This window comes from Neofelis nebulosa, chromosome 10, assembly GCF_028018385.1.
Source record: "Neofelis nebulosa isolate mNeoNeb1 chromosome 10, mNeoNeb1.pri, whole genome shotgun sequence".
Classification (NCBI taxonomy): domain Eukaryota; kingdom Metazoa; phylum Chordata; class Mammalia; order Carnivora; family Felidae; genus Neofelis; species Neofelis nebulosa.
Window position 1 is genome coordinate 45,683,455 of NC_080791.1, and position 25,577 is coordinate 45,709,031.

Below are 25,577 nucleotides of genomic sequence, written 5' to 3' on the forward strand. Positions count from 1 at the left end.
AACACAAGATAACACTGTGAGATAGCTGTGAAAGCAATAAGATCTGGTGCTAAAACGTCACTATCTGAGAATTCTTATTTGAGTCTGTAGACCTCCACTTAATCCACCTTGTTTTCAATTTCATCACGAACAACCCTGTACCCAATATCACAAGTGTGAGCAGTGAACAAGAACTGTTACTTAAGCACATACAGAAAGCACTTTGGTTTATCTTCCTACTAATTTTAATACAGAATTTTTTAAAAAGAAAGAAAGTCGGTAGGTCACAAAATGTACACTGTATACTACTACTATTGACAAGAAATACAAAACATATAGAAGTTTCACTTTGGCACATAAACTTGGAAAGCCTGGAAAAACAATAAACAAAAACTTCATTTTAATACTGTTAAATATCAGTACATATTCAAAATTCTGTTCTGAATTTTTATTTTTGGTAAATATTTTTAACTTCTTTCTGAGCCTTTATTAAATACTAAGTCTTACTTCTCCCATGTCAAATACATTCCATGTTACCAATCCTGTCTTTAAAAAAAAATTGGAACCTTCGTTCAAAAGAAATTGAGTATTTCAACATCATATAAAAATCATGAGTGCAAGGATTCAATTCTCCTTAAAGAATCTGAGGGACTTCCAATTTACAGTTCCACATGGAAGGAACTTGGAAGTCACAACTCCATCTTAACAAGTAAGAAGCTGTTGAACAAACTGAAAAACCAACAACTCTTCTTGGATCTGTAAGAGGTGAGGACACAGGGCAAACCACTGCCCCCAACACTGGAGAAACAGACTGGCAAATACAGGGAGTCACGGCTTACCTCAGCAGAGACTCAGGAGTAGAAACCACAGGAACCAGCGCTGGGGTAGGAAAACCTATAATTGACTAAATTGCTGGAGGCTCAGTGTGAACAAGTCTGAGAGTTAAAAACTCCAGAAGAACCCAGTCATGGGCGGGGAGGGGCTCACGTTTAGGTGAGTTTTACCTGCAGAAGCTTGACTGAGTTCTCACCGTAAATATCACACAAAAATCCCCTAGTGCTTCTAAGCAGAGGGAAGAGAAAAGGAACCATTTTGAAATAAGCCATAAAACTCTGTTCTTAACAAGGACTACCCTCAGAGCCTATGTTGCTAGGGTATTATCAGAGCCTAATCGATGTAGGGGAAGAGAACTCCAGCCCACATTAGCCATCCTGTCCCACCTAAGGGAGTTGAAAAAAACCTGAGAAACATCTCTGAAGTTCACAGTCCAAAACCACAGTCTCACTAAAAGACTGAGAAGAAAGCATATGACTACAGAATGCTTCACATCTTCCCACACTTCATCATCACATTACAAAAGTCTTATTTGAGCAGTTCCTTTTACCTAGTACATCATGTCTAGCTTTCAAGAAAAATTACAAAACATACTAGAAAGCAAAAACCAAATCTGAAGCAACAAAGCAGGCATCAGAACCAGACACAGCACAAATGTCAGAATTACCGGACAAGGAATTTAAAACAATAATGATTAATATGCTAAGGGCTCTAATGGACAAAGTAGACAGCATGCAAAAACAGATGGGCAATGTATACAGAGAGATAGGAATCCTGAGAAAAAAATCAAAAACAAATGCTAGAGATAAGAAACACTGTAACAGAAATGAAGAATGCCTTTGATTGGCTTATTAGTAGCCTGAACATGGCTGAGGAAAGAATCTCTGAACTTGAGGATACACAATAGAAACCTCAAAAACTGAAAAGCAAAGAGAACAAAGACTGAAAAGAGCAGAACAAAATATCCAAGGACTGCAGGCAACTAAAAAGGTGTAACATATATGTAATGGGAATAAACAAAAGGAGTAGAAAAAAAAGGCACAGAAGAAATATTCGAAACTGACTGAAAATTTCCTAAATTAATGTAACACACCAAACAACAGATACAGCAAGCTCAAAAAAAAAAATACTAAGTAGGAAAAGTATGTATAAATAAATAAATAAATAAAATAAAATAAACACTATACCTAGGCATATCATTTTGAAACTACAGAAAATCAAAGATAAGGAAAAAATCCTGGAAGAAACCAAAGGAAAAAAATAATCTGTAGAACGAGCCTCCTTCATTCTGCTCCTTAATCTTCAACAGTCCAGGAGAAAATGTAAGAATCAGAGTATTTTTTTTTAACTTTTTTCATGTTTATTTATTTTTGAGAGAGCGAGGGAGACAAAGTGCAAACAGGGGAGGGACAGAGAGAGAGGGAGACAGAATCTGAAGCAGGCTCCAATCTGAAGCAGGCTCCAGGCTCTAAGCTGTCAGCACAAAGCCGGAGGTGTGGCTCAAACCTGCTGATCCTGAGATCACGACCTGAGCTGAAGTCTGATGCTTAACCAACTGAGCTACCCAGGCGCCCCAGAACCAGAGTGTTCTTAATGGCATTCTCTTCCAATACACATGTTTTGGTTGCCTTAACTTTTTTCTTTTTTAATTTACATACAGTAAATTTTAGTTTATACTGTATAACTACATTGGTTTTGACAAATACACAAAATCTTGCACCTACCACCAGCACCACAATACCAAAATAGTTCCAACACCAAAAAATTCCCTTGTTTTGTCCTTTTGCAATCAACCTCTCCTCCATCTCCAATCTCTGACAATTATGGATCCATTCTCCCATCCCTATAAGTTTTGACTTTTGCAGAATGTTATATAAATGGAATCATATAATATTTAGCCTATTAGTAGGTGTTCATTGAGATTTATGAACATATAAATTTGTCTTTCATAGAAATTTGGAAGTTTTCAGCCATTATTTCTTCAAATATTTTTTCTGCACAAATCTCTTTGCATTTCCTCTGGGACACTTTTGACACAAATATTAGATCTTTACTAGTCCTTAAGCTCTGCTCATTGTTCTCTTTTTCTGATTATCGTGTAGATTGCATAATTATTATTGAGCTTTCTTCAACTTCACTGTTCTTTCCTTTGTCTTCTCTATTGTTGAACTCAACTAATGCATGTTTAGTTATTTTTATATTTAATAATAATATTTGAGTTATTTTAATTTTCTGTCCTAAAATTTCAATTTGGTTCTTCCTGTGGTTTCTTTTTCTTTGCTGGGAACTTCAATCTTGCTATTCATATCAACAATGTTTGCAGGGTTGTAACAGTTGTTTTGAAAACTTTTTCATAATTCCAACATCAATGTCATCTCAACACTGGCATCTGTTGATTGCTGTCTTCCCTACAATTGGTTATGATTTCCTTGGTTCTTGGCATGCCAAATACTTTTGGATACAAGTCCTAGAGACTTGTATTATGACATTCCTGATCACGTTAAAGATTCTTGGTCCTCCAGATAATTATTGTTTGTGGTTGTTGCTGTTGCTGCCGTTTTTGCCGATGTTGTTGTTGTTGAAGGCAATCATCCGAACTAGGTCCCAACCACAAGTCCCAACCCACCTTCTCTGGGCTGTGGTTTCAATATCATTTTCAATCTCCCAAGTTTCTTCAGTGTATTCAATATATCTCCACATGCACCACCTAAGGGCAATGGTCTATGGTATAGTTCAGTTTTCAGTCTTTATTGTAAGTACATACATGCTCTGCTCAGAGGTGAGTCGCAGATATCATAGACAGATTTAGGTCATCTTTTTCTCTACCTCCTGTCTCTCCATGACTTTCCCCACATTCTGTCTCCTAAGCTCCTTTTCTTGATCTTCTATGTTGGGGTTTTGCCACCCCCCTCATACCATTGCACATGGACTGCAACTACATCTGCCTCAGAGATGAAGTTGCAAGAAAGGAAGAAAGCAAAAAATAACAGATATTCTCCCCACACTCTTTGGACTATAAGAACCCCTTTTTCTAGTTTCTCTGGTAAAGGGAAAGATCACAGCTGCGACTGTCACTACCACCACTGTTGCTAGAGGACAGTTCTTGGAGTCCTACCAGGAGAATAAAACCAAAATGCAAAACATAATAAGAAAATGGTGATTTTCTACAGTCTTCTTCATACAGGAGCCCTCGTTTCTAGTTCTCTGACCATAAACAGAGGAAGAGGGGGTCCCTTAGAGCTTTTTCTGTCTGTACTCATTGTACAGATCAAGAATAGGAGATTCCCCGGAGTGCAAACAAGGAGAAAAAGGATGGTGAGTGGGAAGAAACAGGAAACTTCACTGGTATCAGTCACACTTCCAGTTTTGACCCTTTTCTCCAATCTTCTGCTATCATTTAAGGTTGCAGATAGTTGCTTTATGTATACCGTTCAGGGTTTTTAGTTGTAATCAGTGGGAGAGACAGACAAAGACAGACTCTACTTCCTTCAACTTAGCAGAAAGAGAATCACAAAATTTCCAGAAATAAACCCTACCATTTATGGTCAATTGATTTTGACAAAGGTGTCCATGCAATTTAATAAGCAAAGGAGAGTTTTTTCAACAAATGATTCTGGAATAACTGGATATCTATATGCAAAATAAATAGCTGAACCTCTGCCTCACACCATCTGCAAAAGTCAACTCAAAATGGATCACAGATCTAAATGTAAAACCCGGGGTGTCTGGGTAGCTCAGTCAGTTAAATGTCCAGCTCTTGATTTCAGCACAGGTCATGATCTCAGTGTTTGTAAGATTGAGCCCCACGTCAGGCTTTGCGCTGACAGCACAGATCCTGCTTGGGATTCTTTCTCTCTCCAATCACTCTCTGCCCCTTCCCCACGTGCATACACACTCTCTCCCTCTCTCTCAAAATAAGTAAACTTGAAAAAATAAAATAACAATAATAATAATAAATATAAAACCAAAAAATATAAAACTTCTAGAAGAAAACATAGGAGAAAATCTTCGCAACTCTGGATTAGGGAAAGATTTCTTAGCTAGAATACAAAAAACAATTAATAAACTGAACCTTCATCAAAATTTAAAACTTTTACTTTCAAAAAGTACTGTTTACAAAATAGAAACACCACAGACTGGGGAAAAAATTTTTTACATCATGTATTTAACATGAGATTTATATCCAGAATTTTTTAAAAGTCACCTGCTCCAATTCAATGATTAACAAACCCAATGAGGAAATGGGCAAAATATTCCAATAGACATTTTACCAAAGATACACAAATGAATAAGCACACAAAAAGATGCCCAACATCATTAGTCATTAGGGAAATGCAAATTACAACCATAATGAGATACCAGTACATATTTCTAGAATGGCTATAATCAAAAAGACTGGTAATACCAAATATTGGCAAAGATGTTGACAAACTGGACTCCTTGTCCACTGCCACTGGGAATGTAGAATGGCAAAGCCACTTTTTCGTAAATAGTTACTCAGATTACCTAGCAATTCCAATCTTAGGTATCAACCTAAGAGATATAAAAACATATACCAAGCAAAGACTTCTAGGCAAATACAGAAGTAAATTTTTTTAATTTGTTTTATTTTTAGAGAGAGACAGCAAAAGCAGGGGAGAGGGGCAGAGGGAAAAAGAATCTCAAGCAGGCTCCATGCTCACCATGGGATCATGACCTGAGCAGAAACGTTCAACCTACTCAGATGTTCAACCTACTGAGCTACCCCGGCAAGAAGTATTATTTATAAAAAGCCAAGACCTGGAAGTAATCCGAATCTTCATTAACTAGTTAATAGATAAGCCAAATATTATCCATACAATGGATACTATTCAGTCATGAAAAAGGAAAAACCTGATATGGATAAACCTCAAAAAAACACTACGTGAAAGAAGTCAGACACAAAAGAGTGCCTACTGTATAATTCCATATATATGAAATTTTCAGAAAAAGCAAATGTATAGACTATGCTATAATAAAGAATATATCTGGTCTCTGTTCCCAGTTTCTGGTACACAACTTCAAACATCCTTAGAATTTCCAGAATGATAGGAGTGTCTCTTATGCTAATGAGGTGATTCACAATGATAGATTTAGGATCAGAGTTGATCACCAGAAAGACCACAACCTTTTCTTTTCTGATATGCCACATCCCTACTAGTCATCACAAACAATACTTGTCACTACACAGCAAATTCACCTATTGACAATACAGCCAAGAATCAACAAAGAAAGAAAAAAGATGTACAAACAAAATAGTAAGAAATATATTATACATATATGTGTGTATAAATTAAATTTCTTCGGCAATTCAAAAAGTTTAAATTACTTGTTGGTGGACTCATCCCAACATTTTATACAAAATTCCTTTGGTATGCTTTGTACAAAAAAAATTTTCTGTATATCTAAAGACTATTTTTATAACAGACCCTGCATTTTCTAATATATTCAACCACATTTAGCTATATAACCAAGATAGGCAAGTTTAAGTTCAGTGGGTTGATGAAGGGGAAGTAGTTGGGGCTGGCTTTACCCATGTGGAAATAATTGCTTTCCTGGCCTAAAGCTCTTCCTATTAGGATCAAAACAAACTGATGTTATCTTAAGAACCCTTCCAATTTTTGAAAAATAAAACCTAAGTGTTCCATACTTAGCCAGACATTGTCCAGATATTGTTTGTTTTGGTTAAGGACAAAATTATGGCACATTTATTTTTGTATTTAAATCAAAAGCAGAGTTTCTATTATGAAGAAAATAAGGGCACTTCAATAGATAATTACCTCGGTATAGCAAGGCACATACAGAATTGGTATAGACAAGGCCACCAAGCTTAAATATTGTGATCTGATATTTTTAAAAACTCAGCTTAGCCCCTGGCCTTCTTTGTCTGCACCAGAATTTTCCAAATAAACTCTGTTCAACAGGAGTATGAAATAATGTCACAGCATATAAAATGATGAGCCACTTGAAGCAGATTTAGTGACAAGGACAAAATTTTCCAGCAAGAATAAAATACAAGTTCTGAAGATCAATGTAATTCTGGCATGGATTCTAAATTTTCTGAGCACCTGCCAAAACATAGCATGCTGTTTTGATTCATGGAATTATAAAACTGAAGAAAAAAAAAAAAACAGAATGAAAAAAAAATATGTACCTATATATACACATATATATATTACCAAGATGCTATGTAAACCAGTCTTCTGCCTCTGGCAGTTCAATATCTAAAGCACCCAGATTGATGGCTATTAAGAAATAAACCTTTTTAAAATGAGCAAGATAGCAATCCCACAACCTCTCTGAAGCCTCTGAATGTTTCATCACCCTAAAGTAATGACCAGTGGCTTCAGTTATCTCCAACTTTCTGTTCTGCAATCAAAACTCATTTCTTCCCATCTCATTAAAGAAAGCTTTGGGATTTCCCTGCATTAGCTTACTTGTTATAAATCCTCTTTGGGCCCTAACCTTTCTCTCTAGATCATTTTCCATATTTATTCCTTCTCTCCTTCTCTGGATACTATCCATTTTCCCCATATGTTTTTTGTTTTGTTTTGTTTTTGTTTTTGTTTTTTAGCTATATTCCATCTGTTGCTTGAAAGGAAGAAACATTATAATAACTTTTCTAGGTTAAATTCCAATAGATTATTTATATAGCTTGTCAATAAGCATACAATTTGGAAATCACTCCCAGGGGGGAAAACAAAAAACACAAGAGACTTGAAAAAGTTATTCAGGAACATTCTAGAATGGTCAGATTTCCTTTTTTTTTTTTTTTTTTTTTTTTTTTTAATTTTTCCCTTACATGATATGGGAGGGAGCTAATCAAGTTAACAAAGAGTACATTTTAAATGGCAATGGACATGTATAAAGCATCTTAACATTTTTTTCCTGTTAAAATACAATACATAAATCAGAGGCCTTCTTGCAGAAGAGATAACCCAATTTTCCTTGACAGGATCACTGAGCCTTAGGCTGCACTTCTGGAAGGTCAGTGTCTCACCATTCACAGCGGGACTTTTGTCCCACTAAGACTTGGAATTATCAGAACTAAGTTTCTAATATTCAATGATTTCATCCTGTTTTTCTAATAGAATTCTTATGTTTATTTGTACATTTCAGTTTTTCTGCCATTGCACTAACTCCTGCTATGTTTTATTCTATGTATGTAAACAAAATCATGCTCCATAGAATTTGGTTGAGTAGGAGACGTCAAGTCCATAACTAAATATATTCTTTCTATAACTGAGCTATCGGCATTAGACAGCAGAGGGCACTGACAAATATGCTGACCAAAATATTTAAAGTCTGTCTTTCATTACCAACTCTCAGTTCACACACTGTTACAAATAACCACAATCCAGAGATTTCCATATACTCAAATACAGAATATACTTAATCATATTTAATTAAATAAAAAAGTTATAATTCAGTATAGACTAAATTTTAATAGACTTCCTTTGGGCCAGACATTGTGCTAACTGCTTTATACATGTTATCTAATTTGCTTCTCACAAAGTAATGCATGAAGTGGATGCATTTATTCCTATTTACAGAACAAGACACTGAGTAGCAATGTCACAAGTGGCAGGTTGTGGGTTCAGCTACTAAACTATATGTATAAAGCTTCCTGAGAGAAGAACCCATACTAGGTTTATTTACCATTAAAACCTAGCACCTAGTATAGTCCCTGGGACTCAATATTTAGGGAAAGAAAGGAAGGGAAGGGACACTAGATCTGACTCCAGTGCCATGCCTCAGATCTTTAAGATGCTCTCAATAGTATTTCCTCATTTGATCAGAGTTTACCAGCCACTAGGCCCCGGCATTCACTAGACACCAAGCCACTAAGATCTCAGTATTTGAAATACTAACACTTTGCTTATTAGAGACATACATATTTCCTGAGGTGGTATTAAAACAGAAGAGTAAAAATAAACAGATAAATAAAATGTTTAACTAAGAAAAACTAAATGCAATTTTAAAAATATAAATATATGAAAGCTTACTTCTAGGTTTATTTATATAAAGAATTCTCATTCACAAAAAGAAAAAAACACTTAAAAAGTAAACTAAATTGAATATAATTTTTAACAGTTTTAACAATGTTGGAAGTATATCTTAATATCTTAAATACTCGATTAACTTTGTGAACAAGATTGAATATTAAATATGTAAATTTCACTCTCTTCAAATAGTCTTTCACTCATGAAAAAATGTCACAAAATTTATCACTAATATCACAATTTCATGATTTTGAAATAATATAACCCTAGTATTTACTACACATATAAATCTATATTTATGGTTACATTTATCTTAAACTGAGAGTTGATTAAATCAAAGTGGTATTTATCACAGATATTCTTTCTAAATAACTCTATTACTTGTTCATCAGAACTATACTAAGATCCTTATTATATGCTAGGCAGATGCTAAATCTGAAGAAACAGAAATCCGTAACAAAGAGCTCCTACTCTTACTGCAGCAATTACACTACAACAAGATATTCCGTATTACTTATGTAGGGCATTTTGTTCCTGAAAGGCAAAAAAGATTTCTATTCTTATAAAGCATGTAGAATACAGCAATATAAAACAAAAGTAGATACTGAGTCAAATCCCCTATCCATCTTTCCAAAATAGCAATCCATGCTGCTGTGTTCTACTTTATATACAAAAATCTTTAAATACATTTCAAACCCCTTGCTATGTCTTCATCTGTTTTGCCTTACTCAAACTGTGTGTTCCTTGAGTTCAAAGGAGAAAGAACAATGAAAAATATTTATTGGGGCGCCTGGGTGGCTTAGTCGGGTAAGCGTCCGACTTCAGCTCAGGTCATGATCTCACAGTTCGTGGGTTCGAGCCCCGCATCGGGCCCTGTGCTGACAGCTCAGAGCCTGAAGCCTCCTTAGGATTCTGTGTCTCCCTCTCTCTACCCCTCCCCCCTCACACTCTGTCTCTATCTCCCAAAAATGAATAAACGTTAAAAAAAATCTTTTTTAATAAAAGAAAAGAAGAATACTTCTTTAAAATAGTTTACAGAAGTGGCTAGGCATTAAAATCAGTAGATTTTAGTAATTCTGTATGATAGATTAGTAGTTCTATACTAGATGAGTAAATCTATATAAATAAATATAGACACTGGAGCCATAAGCTAGACCCAAGAGACAAAGTCTTTGGGGATGGAGTCCATGCACCTAAATTTTATAGAGCTCCAAAGGCAATTCTCATGTACAGTAAAGGCCAAGAACGACTTTTTTAAAAAAGGGGAAGGGGGATATACAAAGCTGCCTAGAAGTAGAAAATGTTACAGCTGTATAGGATCTTAAAGATCAACTAATCAATTCATTTTCTAAAGTACAAATCTGAAGTTGTAAGAAGTTAAGTAAACTGCCCAAGAACACATAGATAGTACAGCCAGGAAGAGAACCCACACCGACTAGCATGCAGATGAGTGCTCTTTCCAGCACACAAAACTGGCTATTCCAATTGGGAAGGAGATAAAAGTATTAATTCTTGATTCATAAGCTTAATCAATGTAAGTAAGCATTCGTATGGTAAATTATCAGGGAAACATGAATTCAAAAAAACAAACAAACAAACAAACAAACCACAGTTGACTCTTGAACAATGTGGAGGTTAGGGGCACCAAACCCTACCCAGTAAAAAATCTGCATATAACTTTTGACTCCCCAAAAACTTAACAACTAATAGTCTACAGTTGATTGCAAGCCTTAAGATAACTTAACCAGTCAATTAACACATATTTCCTATTTTATAAGTTTTATATATTGTATTCCTATAATAAAGTAAGCTAGGAAAAAAAGAAAATGTTAAGAATATCATAAAAAGACAAAATGCATTCATAAAATTAAAAAAATCCATATATAAGTGGACCTGTGCAGTTCAAATCTTGTGTTGTTCCAAGGTCAGCTATACTTTCTTGAATTTTAAACACCTCCTTTGGAAAGAACTGTGATAAAAGAATCTAAAATGGAAAGTTGTTTTGATATACAAATGAGCTGAATAATTACTAAGTGCCCAGAACAGATACTAAATAAATGTTACTTCCCTTCAACACCACACCCTACTCCCCTCCTTTTTAATTCTACATCAAGATGTCTCTCCTTAACTCTCAACTATGCCCATTTGTACACTTTCTCCTAATTAACAATGCCTTCTGACCTCCTCTCCTTCAGCAATGTTCATAAATTCCTATAAGGCCCAGCTGAAGATATGCTTCCTAAGAAACTTTCTAAACTAACTTAACCTTACTCTAATTACTTGTTTCTTCCTCTATTAGTTAAATTACTTGTACTCTTAAACCTTACACTTCTTCATAATTTCTTTTAAAGGTATGTAATTGTCATTACTTTCTAGCTCCTTTCTATTTTTTTATTTTCTTCCATAAGTTTTTAGTGGGCTGGAACGTAAGTCCCCCAAAGGCAAGGATACTGGTTTGATTTGCTCACTCATAAATTACAAGCACTTAAAACAATGCCAGAAATATAGAAGGTGCTCCATAAATACTTGCTGAATAAATGGGAAAGGATTATTTCTCCTTCCATTCATCTCTCCAAAATTCCAAATGTAATGCTAAAGACATAGATATGAAAAATTAAACTTTTTCAAAACAATGAAAATAAGTATGCATATTTAACATTTTAGAAATACATAAAATTTTTAAAAATTAACAGAGCTACAAGGGCACCTGGGTGGCTCAGTTGGTTGAGCATCCGACTTCGGCTCAGGTCATGATCTCACAGTTCATGGGTTAGAGCCTAGAGCTGCTTTGGATTCTGTGTCTCCCTCTCTCTCTGCCCCTCCCCAGCTCACACACACACACACACACACACACACACACACACACACACTATCTCTCTCTCTCTCTCTCTCTCAAAAATAAATAAATGTAAAAAAAAATTTTTTTAAATTAATAGAGCTAAAAAGATAAGTAAACTCACTGGCTATAAAAAGTCATTTAACTGCTTTATTCTACACTCCCAGTGATATCCTTGTAAGAACTGGATAGGATGAGCTGATAAATAGAAGGTAAAGGATTAAATTAAGACCTGGAGCTTGCAATCCTACCTTCCCAAAGTAAAGAATTTCTAAAATTTGTTCTCTCTCAAAACTTTGAATTAAGAATAATCTAATGAAAAAACCCACTTTCTGACTTACTTAGATCTTAAATTATATAAAAAAACAGTAGATTTTTTTAATACATAAATTTAAAAGAATTACTCTATCTTTCAACAAAAGGGTTGTTTTACTCTATGCATAAACACCTGGAAGACTGAACATAGAATCACATCTTTCCCAAAGAAATCACAAAAGTGTAATTTTTGAGCCCAGCACATTCAATAACTGCGATAATGGTAAATTTCATAAATAAGCCCCACCAATAAAGAAACAAATTTAAAACAATTCTACCCAGCCCACAACTATATGGTCAACTAATCTTCAACACAGCAGGAAAGAATATTCAATGGGAAAAAGACAGTCTCTTCAACAAACAGTGTTGGGAAAACTGGACAGAAACATGCAGAAAAATGAAACTGGACCACTTTCTTACACCATACACAAGAATAAATTCAAAATGGATGAAAGACCTAAATGTGAGACAGGAAACCATCAAAATCCTAGAGGAGAACAGAGGTAGCAACCTCTTTAAACCCAGCCACAACAACTTCTTATTAGACACATCGCCAGAGGCAAGGGAAACAAAAGCAAAAATGAACTACTGGGACTTCATCAAGACAAAAAGCTTCTGGACAACAAAGGAACAATCAACAAAACTAAAAGGCACCCTAAGAAATGGGAAAAGATATTTGCAAATGACAGATCTGATAAGGGGTTAGAATCCAAAATCTATAAAGAATTTACTAAACTCAACACCCAAAAAACAAATAATCCGGTGAAGAAATGGGCAGAAGACATGAATAGACATTTTCCAAAGAAGACATCCAGATGGCCAATAGACACATGATAAGATGCTCAACATCACTCATCATCAGGGAAATACAAATCAAAACTACAAGAAGATACCACCTCACACCTATCAGAATGGCTAAAATTAACAACACAAGAAACAACAGGTGTTGGCAAGGATGCGGAGAGGGAAGAGCACTCTTGCACTGTTGGTAGGAATGCAAACTGGTACAGCCACTCTGGAAAACAGTGTGAAGGTTCCTCAAAAAGTTAAAAATAGAACTACCCTATGACCCAGCAATTGCACTACTAGCTATTTACCCAAAGGATACAAAAATACAGATTCAAAGGGGTACATGTACCCCAAAGTTTATAGCAGCATTATCAACAATAGCCAAACTATGAAAAGAACCCAAGTGTCCATACACTGATGAATGATAAAGATGTGGTGTATATACATACATATGTAGAGACATACATATACACCACGGAATATTACTCAGCCATCAAAAAGAATAAAATCTTGCCATTTGCAACAATGTAGATGGAGCTAAAGTGTATTATGCTAAACAAAATGTCAGCCAGAGAAAGACAAATGTTGTAAGATTGCACTCATGTGGAATTTAGGAAACAAAACAGATTAACATATGGGAAGTAGATATAAAAGAGGTGGGGGAACAAACCATAAGAAAATAACTCTGTTATTTTCTTAATTTAAGAATTTCTTATTTAAGAACTCTGTTCTTAACAACAGAGAATGAAGGGTTGATGGAGGGATGTGCATGGGGAATGGGCTAGATGGGTGATGGATATTAAGGAGGGCACTTGTTATCATGAGCACTGGGTGTTGCAGGTAAGTGATAAATTCTGGATTTCCACTCCTGAAGCCAAAATTGCACTATATGTTAACTTACTCGAATTAAAATAAAAATGTGAAAAGAAAAAAAAATTCTACCCAGAAAAACTGTCTGCTTCCTTGCCTATGTAATTTAATAAAGATACAAAAATCTAGCCCACATATAGGACTGTACAAAGAACATATCAACATGGTTAGACATTTAGTGACAAAATAGAACTGTGAAGGGTACTTTTTCCATTCATTTTACGCGACATATTTCTTTACACATATGAAAAGGGGACAGTGATAATCAGAATACATAAAAAATCATGGCTGATTACAATAATCTCAGAGGTCTCAGCTACTGTGCTCTTTTTTAATTGTCAAAATATAGGATAATTGAATAAACAGAAAACTCTAGTCTAACTAAGTGAATTACATTGAAGGAGATTATATTGTATGATGGGAATGAATGGGAATTAGAGTCAGACAGGGGTTCAAATTGTCTCTCTCCCATTTCCTAGCTGTTTGATCACAGACTAATGTCTAAACTCTCTGAGCCCCGTTTTATCTATAAAATGAGAATAATTTCCCCTTTGCAGAGTGGGGATGAAGAATTAAAAATATAATGTGTCACTCCTTTGCTTAAATCCTCCAATGATGCATTATAACATATTATAAAGTCATTTTCAAACTCCTTCAAAAAATACCTTATTTTTTTTTAATGTTTATTTATTTTTGAGAGAGAGACAGACAGACAGAGCATGAGCAGAGGAGGGGCAGATAGAGAGGGAGAATCAATATCTAAAGCAGACTCCAGGCTCTGAGCTGTCAGCACAGAGCCCAATGTGGGGCTTGAACTCACAGATCACAAGATCATGACCTGAGCCAAAGTTGAACACTTAACCGACCGAGCCACCCAGGTGCCCCTACCTTCTTATTTTCTGAGAGAGAAACCATGTTTTCTGGTCTCAACAGTTCTTAAAACATCCAAGTAGAAATTCCCAATAACTAGACAAAATGTGTAGGCTTAGACTTAGAACACAGGGAAGGGCAGACAAGAAAAGTTCAATGTCATCATGCAACCAGATAACAGCTTACTTATCTTTTTGTAATTCGGATATACCAGTCTTTATTCTTGCTACCTGATAGCATTGTCACGGGGTTACTTCTTAATCTACTGTTTAACAGAAATTTTCACAGCAATGGGCTAGAACAATTTTGTAAATGCCCTAGAATAAGTAAGCTGCTGACCCCTCTGCTCCCTTAGCATATCATAACGTTTCCAATATGATAAATATGGTGATTTCAGCTTCTCTTTAAATAACCCATTAAATTGTTAGCCTTTTAGGTTTTCTCCTACTCCCAAACAAATTATCAATTATTGCCTTGATACTAACTAAAATTTAGCACATTCCAAATGGAATCTGGACTCTAGTTACTTCTAGACTCAACATAAACTAAGTATTTTTTACTCTCTACCAGATTTTTTTCCCCAGGTATTGAAGCAATTATTTTCTCAACCAGAGAGTAAGCACTCCAAAGGCCAGAATCATGCTATATTATCCATTTCCATAACACTTAGCCCAGCATCTCCAAAAATCTATGCTAACTGTATATACACATATTTAATATCTTTGGGTTTTGTCTTAATTCTCTATTTTCCAAGTCAAATAATTAAATTAAAATTAATTTCTAGCCTATTCTAAATACCATTTACTGAATACTTACTACATCACTGTATTTTTTTAAACTACAAAATATTATCATTTGTTATCAACACCAACATATCAGAGACTTATAAGAAACCTCAAAACTTAAGACATATTAAAACATGAAAAATACTATATGGTAACTATGAGATATCAGATTAGAAGACACATACCATTTTCAGAGATCCTAAAATGTAAAAGAAAACGATGTGCATCTTAACAGTTTTAACTTCATTTTAGAAACTGAAAGTCAGTGCTTAAAAACTTTGTCCAACATTAATACCTGTTAACAAAGTTAGCAACCTCTGCAATCCCTAATTCCTTAGTAACTGGGGGAGAAATGGATCAAAAGTGGGCTGCTTTACCCACTTCCTCCCCATTACGTAAAATATGTACATATCCAATATGTGTCGATATGCTCAAAATATTACTTTTAAAACTGTCTCGCATGCATTTCCCCAAACTTCCTTCAACAGAAGATAAAATTTAAAAATTAATTGCCACCGCCCAAGAGAAAATACATAGTATTTACTAAAATATGAAATTTATTTTGATATATTCTAGGCAGATAAATATGTCTGACTTTATTAGTGGGATTTTTTTTTTAATTTTTTTTTTTCAACGTTTTTTATTTATTTTTGGGACAGAGAGAGACAGAGCATGAACGGGGGAGGGGCAGAGAGAGAGGGAGACACAGAATTGGAAACAGGCTCCAGGCTCCGAGCCATCAGCCCAGAGCCTGACGCGGGGCTCGAACTCACGGACCGCGAGATCGTGACCTGGCTGAAGTCGGACGCTTAACCGACTGCGCCACCCAGGCGCCTAGTGGGATTTTTTTTTTCTCAAAATGGTACCACATACTATAGTTAGTTGAGAATACAAAGGGATCAGTTAAGTCTTTTTCATTGACAAAATACATACTACAAGTTAACACCGAAGTGCCTTGCCAAGATACAATTCAACACTTAAGAGTATATCATTTCCAAATGATTGTACATTTTTGCCTAACAAGAAGATATATTGACTGACAAAATTTATAATCATACAATAACACAATTTCAGTTAACTCCTCAGATATTCAGTCACTTCTACTATTAAATACTTAGGTTACTGAATTATAAATATTAAATTAAATAAAAGAACTTAATTCTAGAATGAGGAACACTATATTTTATCCTTAAGTATTTGCTAGTAGAATAGAAAAAGGAATATGGCAATGTGATGTCATATTCTACATCAACTTAAGCATGTCTTAGTGAGAAAGTGAATTAAGAAAAGGCAGACAGAGTGGTAATTAGGCTGATAATCATTCTGGAATGAAAATTTATTTCCAGTAGTAGCATTTTTTTTTTTTAAGAATTGGTAGAAACATTTAGAAAAGTCAAAACTTAGAATCTGTTCCTTAATTGAGCCTCAACTATAAAACAGACTAAATTCGTTTCTGTCCCCCCACCACACATTTTGTCTCTTGTCTCTCTCGTTCTCTGTGTGATAAATGTCAACATTACAAATTATTTTATCCTAAGAAAGAAGTATCAGATCTGTAGGACATAGGATAAAAAGAAAGGAAAAAGCACAGGATTATTTTCATTAAAAATATATATATGTGTAAAACTTACTGTTACATAAAATATCATTTTCTTTTAACAGTAAAAGCAATCAGCAACCAAAGATTAAAAGACTTAGCATTTTGTTTTCAATCTAAGGTCTGGTTCTAATATGACTGAACTAGAACAGATTTGTAGGTAAGATTCATTCACCAAGTATTTCTCAATTTGTTATATAAATTATCACAGAATTCCCATTTTATATTTTAAAAATGGCAGACTAAGGAATGAGAAATAATATTTATGTCAAAATTCTCATCTTACTTCTCCATTTCTTAACGTTGTGATGGTTCCTCTTGCTACTCCCATTCTAAATAGTGTTTCTGTGGCCTGTGAATTAAAAAAAAAAAAAAAAGCAAAAATATATCATTTATATTCTTTACTCCCACCCCAAAACTGAAGAAAACATTCATTACTATTACATTTCCAGCAACTTCTAGAGGAGCATCAATACAGCACAATAAGAGGTACATGATCTACATTCTACTTCAGAAACATCATTTTCAGAATGTTTTAATGTTATCAAGAACTCAAGTGAAATTGTTTCAAAGGTTATTTTGATCTGATAGTATTCACCCATATCTATATGGTTTCAAATTAGTACACTTAGATAAGTTTAAACCTTAGTTTGATTAAAAAGATTAAGTAATAAGTTAGCACTTGAATTCAATTCAGAAATTATCATTTATTCTATTTTTCATTCCATTTAAGTTCAGTTGAAATCACTTCACTGCTACTGAAATAGACAGAAGATGAAATAATTCAGTGATTCCACACATAAAATAATACCAAAAAAGAGTGATTGCTTTTTATACACTAACAATGAATAATCCTAAAATGAAATTAACAGTTCCAAAGAAGCAAAAGACTTGTTCACTGAAAACTACAAAACACTGCTAAAAGAGATGAAAGAACCATAAGTAAATGGAAAGACATCCTGTGTTCATGAACTGGAAGACAAATGTTAAGATGTCGATACCACCAAAAATGATCTATATAATCAGTGTGAATCCTACCAAAATCCCAATGACTGTTTTACAGAAATATAAAAAAAACCATCCTATAATTGATACAGAACCCAAGGGTCTCCAAATACCCCCAAACAATCTTGAAAAAGAGGAACAAAGTGAGAACTCAAACTTCCTGATTTCAAAACTTATTTCAAAGCTACAGTAACCAAACAGTGTGGTACAGTCGTAGACAAACAGATAGGTCAATGAAATAGAACAGAGAGCTCAAAAATAAAATCCTGCATACATGGTCTACCAAAATCATTCCATGGGGGAAAGGACAATCTTTTTAATATCCACATGCAAAAGAATGAATTTGCACCTTTGCCTTATGCCACATACAAAAATTAACTCAAAAGGGATCGAAGACCTAAATATAAGAGCTAAAATTATAAAACTCTTAGAAGAAAAATAAGGGAGGATTCAGTGTCTAGCAAGGACTTGCTTCCTGGTTCCTGGATGGCTGGAAACAAACAGAAACAAGTTCTTTCTCTACTCTTATAAGTGCCCTGATTCCACCCTGAGTGCTCCTCATCTAATCTGATTTACCCCACCTCCTGATACCATGACACTGAGGGGTAGGGGTTTGACATGAATTTCTCATTCAGTCCATGAGAAAGTATTCCAGTACAAGGGGGCAAGAAATACAAAGGCCAATAGGTAAGATTATGCTTGGCATGTGCAAAGACAAACAAGATAGCCAGTGAGGCCGAGAAAAAGGTTTCATGGGACTAAGGTTGAAAAAACGAGAGGATGCAAATTCATCTGCTCAACATGTGTTTCTAATTTTTAACCTGGCATAAGAGAAAGGCATTTCCAACCTTCAATAATAGAAAATGTAACTCAAAAGATGTTCAACAAAACACACATTTTAAGAATTAGGAACCCCAAAAATGAACCAAAAACATAAAAAAGACAATTCTAAATTTAAAACTGAATGAATATCTAAAGAAATCCAAAGGGTAGGAGGGATGAAAACCTGGAGGACAAAAGAAAGGAAAGTGCACATGATCATTAAAATATATATATTTGCAAAGGTTATTAGGTAAAATGTTGCAAAATCAGTGAGATCAGGGTAATATAAGTAGACACAAGATCATTTAGATTTAAGGAAGTAAACAACAGAAGAAATAAATAAAAGTTTGCATATGGTTGCCTCTGGGTTGTGAAAATGAGGCATGAGAAGAGGTGAAGAAGAATACCACTCTTTTTCCATTAGCTTCGCAGCACACTATTTGCTTAAACTACATATAAATCCTGATCAAAACTTTTTTTCATAACTTTTAAAGATTGATTTTAAGTATATCAATAGTGTCCAATTTTGCAAAGAGGTCAAATACTTTACAGTTTCTATAGAGTGGTGCACATAAGAATATAGTCAAGGACTGAATGAAAGGATATAAAAGTCAAACAGTGTAAGCAAACTCTTTCAAAAAGTTTGACAATAAAGGTAAGAAATGAGAATGAGTTGTTGGTAGAAAGAACAGAGTTGAGAGAAAACTGAAAACAGTACACTTTTAGGATAGAAGAGATTTAAACAAGTTTTTAATGGCTAAGTAGAAGTTGTCAGTAAGGTGGAAGAAGTTTAGACACAGGGAGGGAAATGGAAGGGGATTCCTGTGGAAGACAGGATCAAGAGCACACAGCTATCCATCCGCTGTGTTAAAAGGGAGAAGGTACAAATAGAGGAGCATGCTTTCCCTATCCCTCCCTCTGCCCTTAGCCCTCCCCTTTCCCCCAGGCAACTAGAGGACAGGATAATCTTCTGAGAATCACAAAGACACTGAATGAAGGAGGGAGGGGGGGTGGAAGGGACTATGTAATGTAAAAGTAAAACAGAAGGGGACAGAACTGCCAAGCAACACTAAAAGCCCAGCTAAGGCTGAAAATCATACATCTTTGTTGTTACAAATCTACACAGTCACAGAATTAGAAAGCTAAAAAGATTCACAGTTTAGGAATTATCAAGGCAAAGTGAGCAACCCTAGACCAGATATGAATTTAAAAGTAACTTTTAATTCAACATTTATTGGTAAAATACAGCATGTGACTTATAAATAAAAGTAAATTTTTTCTAACATTTTTTAAATTAGAAGAGCAATCTTTAGTTTTAAAGTCCTAAACACACACCCAGAGGTTGGGGGTTGATATCTACATGCTAAGTTAGAAAATAAAAAATCTTTTAGAGAAAACACTGCTAAATTTTGTGAATGTATCACAATAAGAAGATAATTCCAAATTCATAATTCACTAAAATAGGCCATTATTAGAAAAGGAAAGGGGTTATTCACATACCCAAACAAAAAACAGATTTTAAATGAACAACTTTGCTGACAAACGAATTTTACTAAAGCATATAAAGCTAGGTGTTGAAAAATCTATTTACAGACATTGCTACTGAAGGAAAAAATTTTCACACCAGTGATGTACTTGTATTTTTTCTATTCTTCATGATATATACATTAAATTACATCTTCCATCTTCCTGTTTCTTTTTAAACTTTAATCTGGGATGTGATTAATGGTACTCATGTAGGTCAGGTTAGTTACTGTATATATTTGAGGAGCAAAAGGTGACAGGCGGAGGCAGCAAGCACTTGTGATAAAATATGCAAAAACTTCTCTAAACCAGATCAAACTATTTGCTTTCTTGTGTCTCAAAAACCAGAGGTAGTTTGAAGATCTACTTCTTTTTCTACATTATCTCCAGTAGAAGAATACCAAACCCAATCTTTTGTTTCCAACTAAATTGATTTATTTCATCAGCTCTTCCCACCAACATTTTCAAGGATGGCTCATTCTAACCGCACTCTGTCAATTCAGCTCAGGCTCCTTTGATTCTATAGGGAAGCGCTGGAGTGTACAACATTCTTTTGACCTCTACTAAAGAGACTGCTTTTAATTTACTTGTACCCAAACAATGGCTAACAAGTGTCAAAAAACAATGAGATACTGGGCTAACTCTTACCATTTATAAATTTACCACCAGCAAATTCTTCATTGAAATTCCCCTCTCCTTGAGTTTTGATAATTAAAACGATTACTACAAAAACACTCATTAAACATTTTCTGTCAGTGGCAAAGGAAAAAAAAATCTACAGGTCCTTATTTAAAAATAGGGTACCAAGAGAGACTGCTTTTTAAAAGAGTGTTAGATAAAAAGAGACTTAGGAGACATGAAATCTACATAATAAATGCAAAGCTCTGGGCTGGATCCTTGTGTTTGTATGTGTATGTGTGCAAATCTAAAAAGATCCAGGATTTATAATGAGTTGATAACAGTAGTAGTCTCTGGATGTTTTCCTTTTCTTTACTTTCTAACATTCAACATGCACATATACTGTTTGGTAATAATAAAAAGGAAAAAAAAAAGTAACAACTTTTGTTACACTAAAAGATAAAACATTTAAAATAGAATTTTGGAACAATGAAAAGTGTTATAACACAAGCAGTACTACAGTAAGTAGCTCCTACTAGGAAAGATAGCCAAATTCAACAGAGACTCATGCTCTTAAAGTCTAATAATTTTTCATTCAATAAACCAACAGAAAATAAGCAAAATTAAGAAGAAATGTATACTGGGATGCCTGAGTGGCTCAGTCAATTAAGCTCCCAACTCCTGATTCAGCTTAGGTCATGATCTCACAGTTCAGGCTCTGTATGGACATCACAGAACCTACTTGGGATTCTCTCTCCCTCTCTCTCTGCCCCTCCCCAGCTCACATGTGTACATTCTCTCTCTCAAAATAAACTTTAAAAATAATACATATTTAATATACTTTACCTTGAAAAGCAATATAAAAGCTTTAAAGCATCTTATTACAGAAAGAATTGAGTGCATTAATTTAATATATGGTTTATTAATATAAAGACAACAATTGTAGTTAGCAGGCATTTGTCTCCCATTAGTCAAGCAACTAGAATTCTAGTTACCTTATTCCCACTATTTACTATCTGGGCAACCTTAGGCAGATAGCTTAAACTCTCTAAGCTCTGACCTCCTCTGTAAAATGGTAACAGCTATTACCAACCCATCTTCTCGTGGTGGTCAATGCAGGTTTTAACATCTGCAAGAAGCTCAGTAAAGAGCTAGCTAAATAGAAAATAGTGAATCCAAAGTCTAGCTTAGGACAGTACTTTTGCAATGAAAGAGTTTTAAAAATACTAATTTTGATCCTTTTAATGTAAAAATAAGAATTGGACTAATAAAAAACCAAATATGAATGAGCTTTAACATCAGCTATGAATCTAAAACACAAAAATCTATGTCAAAGACTCTTGGCACTTACTGTTCTATGACTATCTCTTAATTGTCCTGGTTCACCACCTAAACAGAGAGATCCTAGATGGTATGAATTAAATTTTTTATTTACATATTCCCAGCACCTTGTGTAATATATAACAATATAGCATAAAGATTAAGGAAGCTAGGTTTAGAAGCAGGTTTTTCTTTAGAAAAAGATTGTTGAGGGGCGCCTGGGTGGCGCAGTCGGTTAAGCGTCCGACTTCAGCCAGGTCACGATCTCGCGGTCCGTGAGTTCGAGCCCCGCGTCAGGCTCTGGGCTGATGGCTCGGAGCCTGGAGCCTGTTTCCGATTCTGTGTCTCCCTCTCTCTGCCCCTCCCCCGTTCATGCTCTGTCTCTCTCTCTGTCCCAAAAATAAATAAATAAATTAAAAAAAAAAAAAAAAAAAAAAAAAAAAAGATTGTTGAGTTCTGTTCTAGCTTTGCCATTTGTAAGATGTGTGATCTTGGACAAGCAACTTCACTTCTTTGAGCTCAACTACATCATTAGCAAAATAATGATACATAACTGAAGGAAAATTCTAAGTGCTCAATAAATGATCATTTTACTACCAATAATATGACAAAGAAAATTCAGGGACGCCTGCGTGGCTCAGTTGGTTAAGCGTCCGACTTCAACTCAGGTCACGATCTCCCGGTCCCTGAGTTTGAGCCCTGCATCGGGCTCTGGGCTGATGGCTCAGAGCCTGGAGCCTGCTTCAGATTCTGTGTCTCCCTCACTCTCTGCCCCTCCCCCGTTCATGCTCTGTCTCTCTCTGTCTCAAAAATAAATAAACGTTAAAAAAAAAAAGAAAATTCAGAATTCCACTCTAACTTAAATATCAGTCATCAATTGCAATTAAAAATGCAATTAAAAACTACATCTGTGGGCACCTGGGTGGCTCAGTTGTTTGAGTGTCTGACTTCAACTCAGGTCATGATCTCACAGTTCATGAGTTGAAGTCCTGCATCGGGCTGTGTGCTGACAGCTCAGAGCCTGGAGCCTGCTTTAGATTTTCTCCATCTCCCTGTCTCTCTGTCCCTCCCCTGCTTGTGCTCTGTCTCTCTCTCAAAAGCAAACATTAAAAAATTTAAAAAATAAAAAATAAAAAACAAAAAAATAACATCAGATGATTAAAAATGTATTATAACATATAAAACAATCAATCACAATTAGCACATTACACGAGATGGTCATTTATTTATGCTAAAATTCTTGAAAGGATAACTAGAAAATAGAAAACTTACATTATTTCAAAAAGATTAATTTAGCAAAAGCCTTCAAAAATCATATGCAAAATTTATTCCCCAACTGTTTATCCTAGCCATAGAAGAAAAAAGATTTAAACATTGAGGTTTTCAAGCACCAGCTACTTTCCTTCCTTGTAATGATAAAAACACAAAATAAAAATTAGGAAAACTAAAAGAAACAACAAGAACCATACAATCCTCTCAACAGATGCAGAGAAACCATTTGACAAAATACAGCATCCTTTCTTGATACAAACCCTCAAGAAAGTAGGGATAGAAGGAGCATACCTCGAAATCATAAAAGCCATACATAAACAACCCAAAACTAATATCATCCTCAATGGGGAAAAACTGACAGCTTTCCCCCTAAGGTCAGGAACAAGACACGGAGGTCTACTCTCACCACTGTTATTCAACATAGTATTGGAAGTCTTATCCTCTACAATCAGACAACACAAAGAAATAAAAGGCATCCAAATCGGCCAAGAGGAGGTCAAACTTTCACTCTTCACAGATGACATGATACTCTATACGGAAAACCCAAAAGATTCCACCAAAAAACTGCTAGAATTGATTCACGAATTCAGCAAAGTTGCAGGATATAAAATCAATGCACTAAAATTGGTTGCATTCCTATACACCAACAATGAAGCGACAGAAAGAGAAATCAATGAATCAATCCCATTTACAGTTGCACCAAAAACCATAAAATACCTAGGAATAAATCTAACCAAAGAGGTGAAAAATCTATACACTGAAAACTATAGAAAGCTTATGAAAGAAATTGAAGAAGACACAAAAAAACTGAAAAAGATTCCATGCTCCTGGATAGGAAGAACAAATGCTGTTAAAATGTCAATATTACCCAAAGCAATCTACGTTTTCAATGTGATCCTTATCAAAATAACACCAGCATTCTTCACAGAGCTAGAACAAATAATCCTAAAATTTGTATGGATTAGCCAAAGCAATAGCTTTGTATGGAATAGCCAAAGCTATAGCAATAGCTTTGTATGGAATAGCCTAAGCAATCTTGAAAAAGAAAACCAAACCAGGAGGCATCACAATCCCAGACTTCAAGTCATACTACAAAGCTGTAATCATCAAGACACTATGGTACTGGCACAAGAACAGACACTCAGATCAATGGAACAGAATAGGGAACCCAGAAATGGACCCACCAATGTATGGCCAACTAATCTTTGGCAAAGCAGGAAAGAATATCCAATGGAATAAAGACAGTCTCTTCAGCAAGCGGTGCTGGGAAAACGGGACAGTGGCATGCAGAAGAATGAAGCTGGACCACTTCATTACACCATTCACAAAAATAAACTCAAAATGGATAAAAGACCTCAATGTAAGACAGGAAGCCATCAAAATCCTCGAGGAGAAAGCAGGCAAAAACCTTTTTGATCTTGGCCACAGCAACTTCTTCTTACTCAACATGTCTCCGGAGGCAAGGTAAACAAAAGCAAAAATGAACTACTGGGAACTCATCAAAATAAAAAGCTTCTGCACAGCAAAGGAAACAATCAGCAAAACTAAAAGGCAACCAACAGAATGGGAGAAGATATTTGCAAATGACATATCAGATAAAGGGTTAGTATCCAAAATCTATAAAGAACTTATCAAACTCAACACCCAAAAGACAAAGAATCCAGTGAAGAAATGGGCACAAGACATGAATAGACACTTCTCCAAAGAAGACATCCAGATGGCCAACAGACAAATGAAAAAATGCTCAACATCACTCACCATCAAGAAAATACAAATCAAAACCACAATGAGATACCACCTTACACCTGTCAGAATGGCTAACATTAACAACTCAGGCATCAACACATGTTGGCGAGGATACGGAGAAAGAAGATCTCTTTTGCACTGTTGGGAATGCAAGCTGGTGCAGCCATTCTGGAAAACAGTATGGAGGTTCCTCAAAAAACTAAAAACAGAACTACCCTATGACCCAGCAATTGCACTTCTAGGCATTTATCCACGGGATACACGTGTGCTGTTTCAAAGGGACACATGCACCCCCATGTTTATAGCAGCACTATCAACAATAGCCAAAGTATGGAAAGAGCCCAAATGTCCATCAATGGATGAATGGATAAAGA

General features: G+C 35.1%; 1 protein-coding gene across 2 annotated transcripts in view; it reads right to left on the reverse strand.

The window, feature by feature from the left end:
- Positions 1–25,577, reverse strand: part of TMEM135 (transmembrane protein 135) — a 265,370-nt gene that overhangs the window by 150,405 nt on the left and 89,388 nt on the right. The window contains exon 5 of one of the 2 annotated variants that reach the window (XM_058687537.1): positions 17,183–17,248. The exons of the other annotated variant lie outside the window; for it this stretch is intronic. Within the exon in view, the coding sequence (XP_058543520.1) occupies positions 17,183–17,248 (66 nt within the window). The remainder of the gene's footprint in view (positions 1–17,182; positions 17,249–25,577) is intronic. 2 annotated transcript variants of the gene reach the window in all.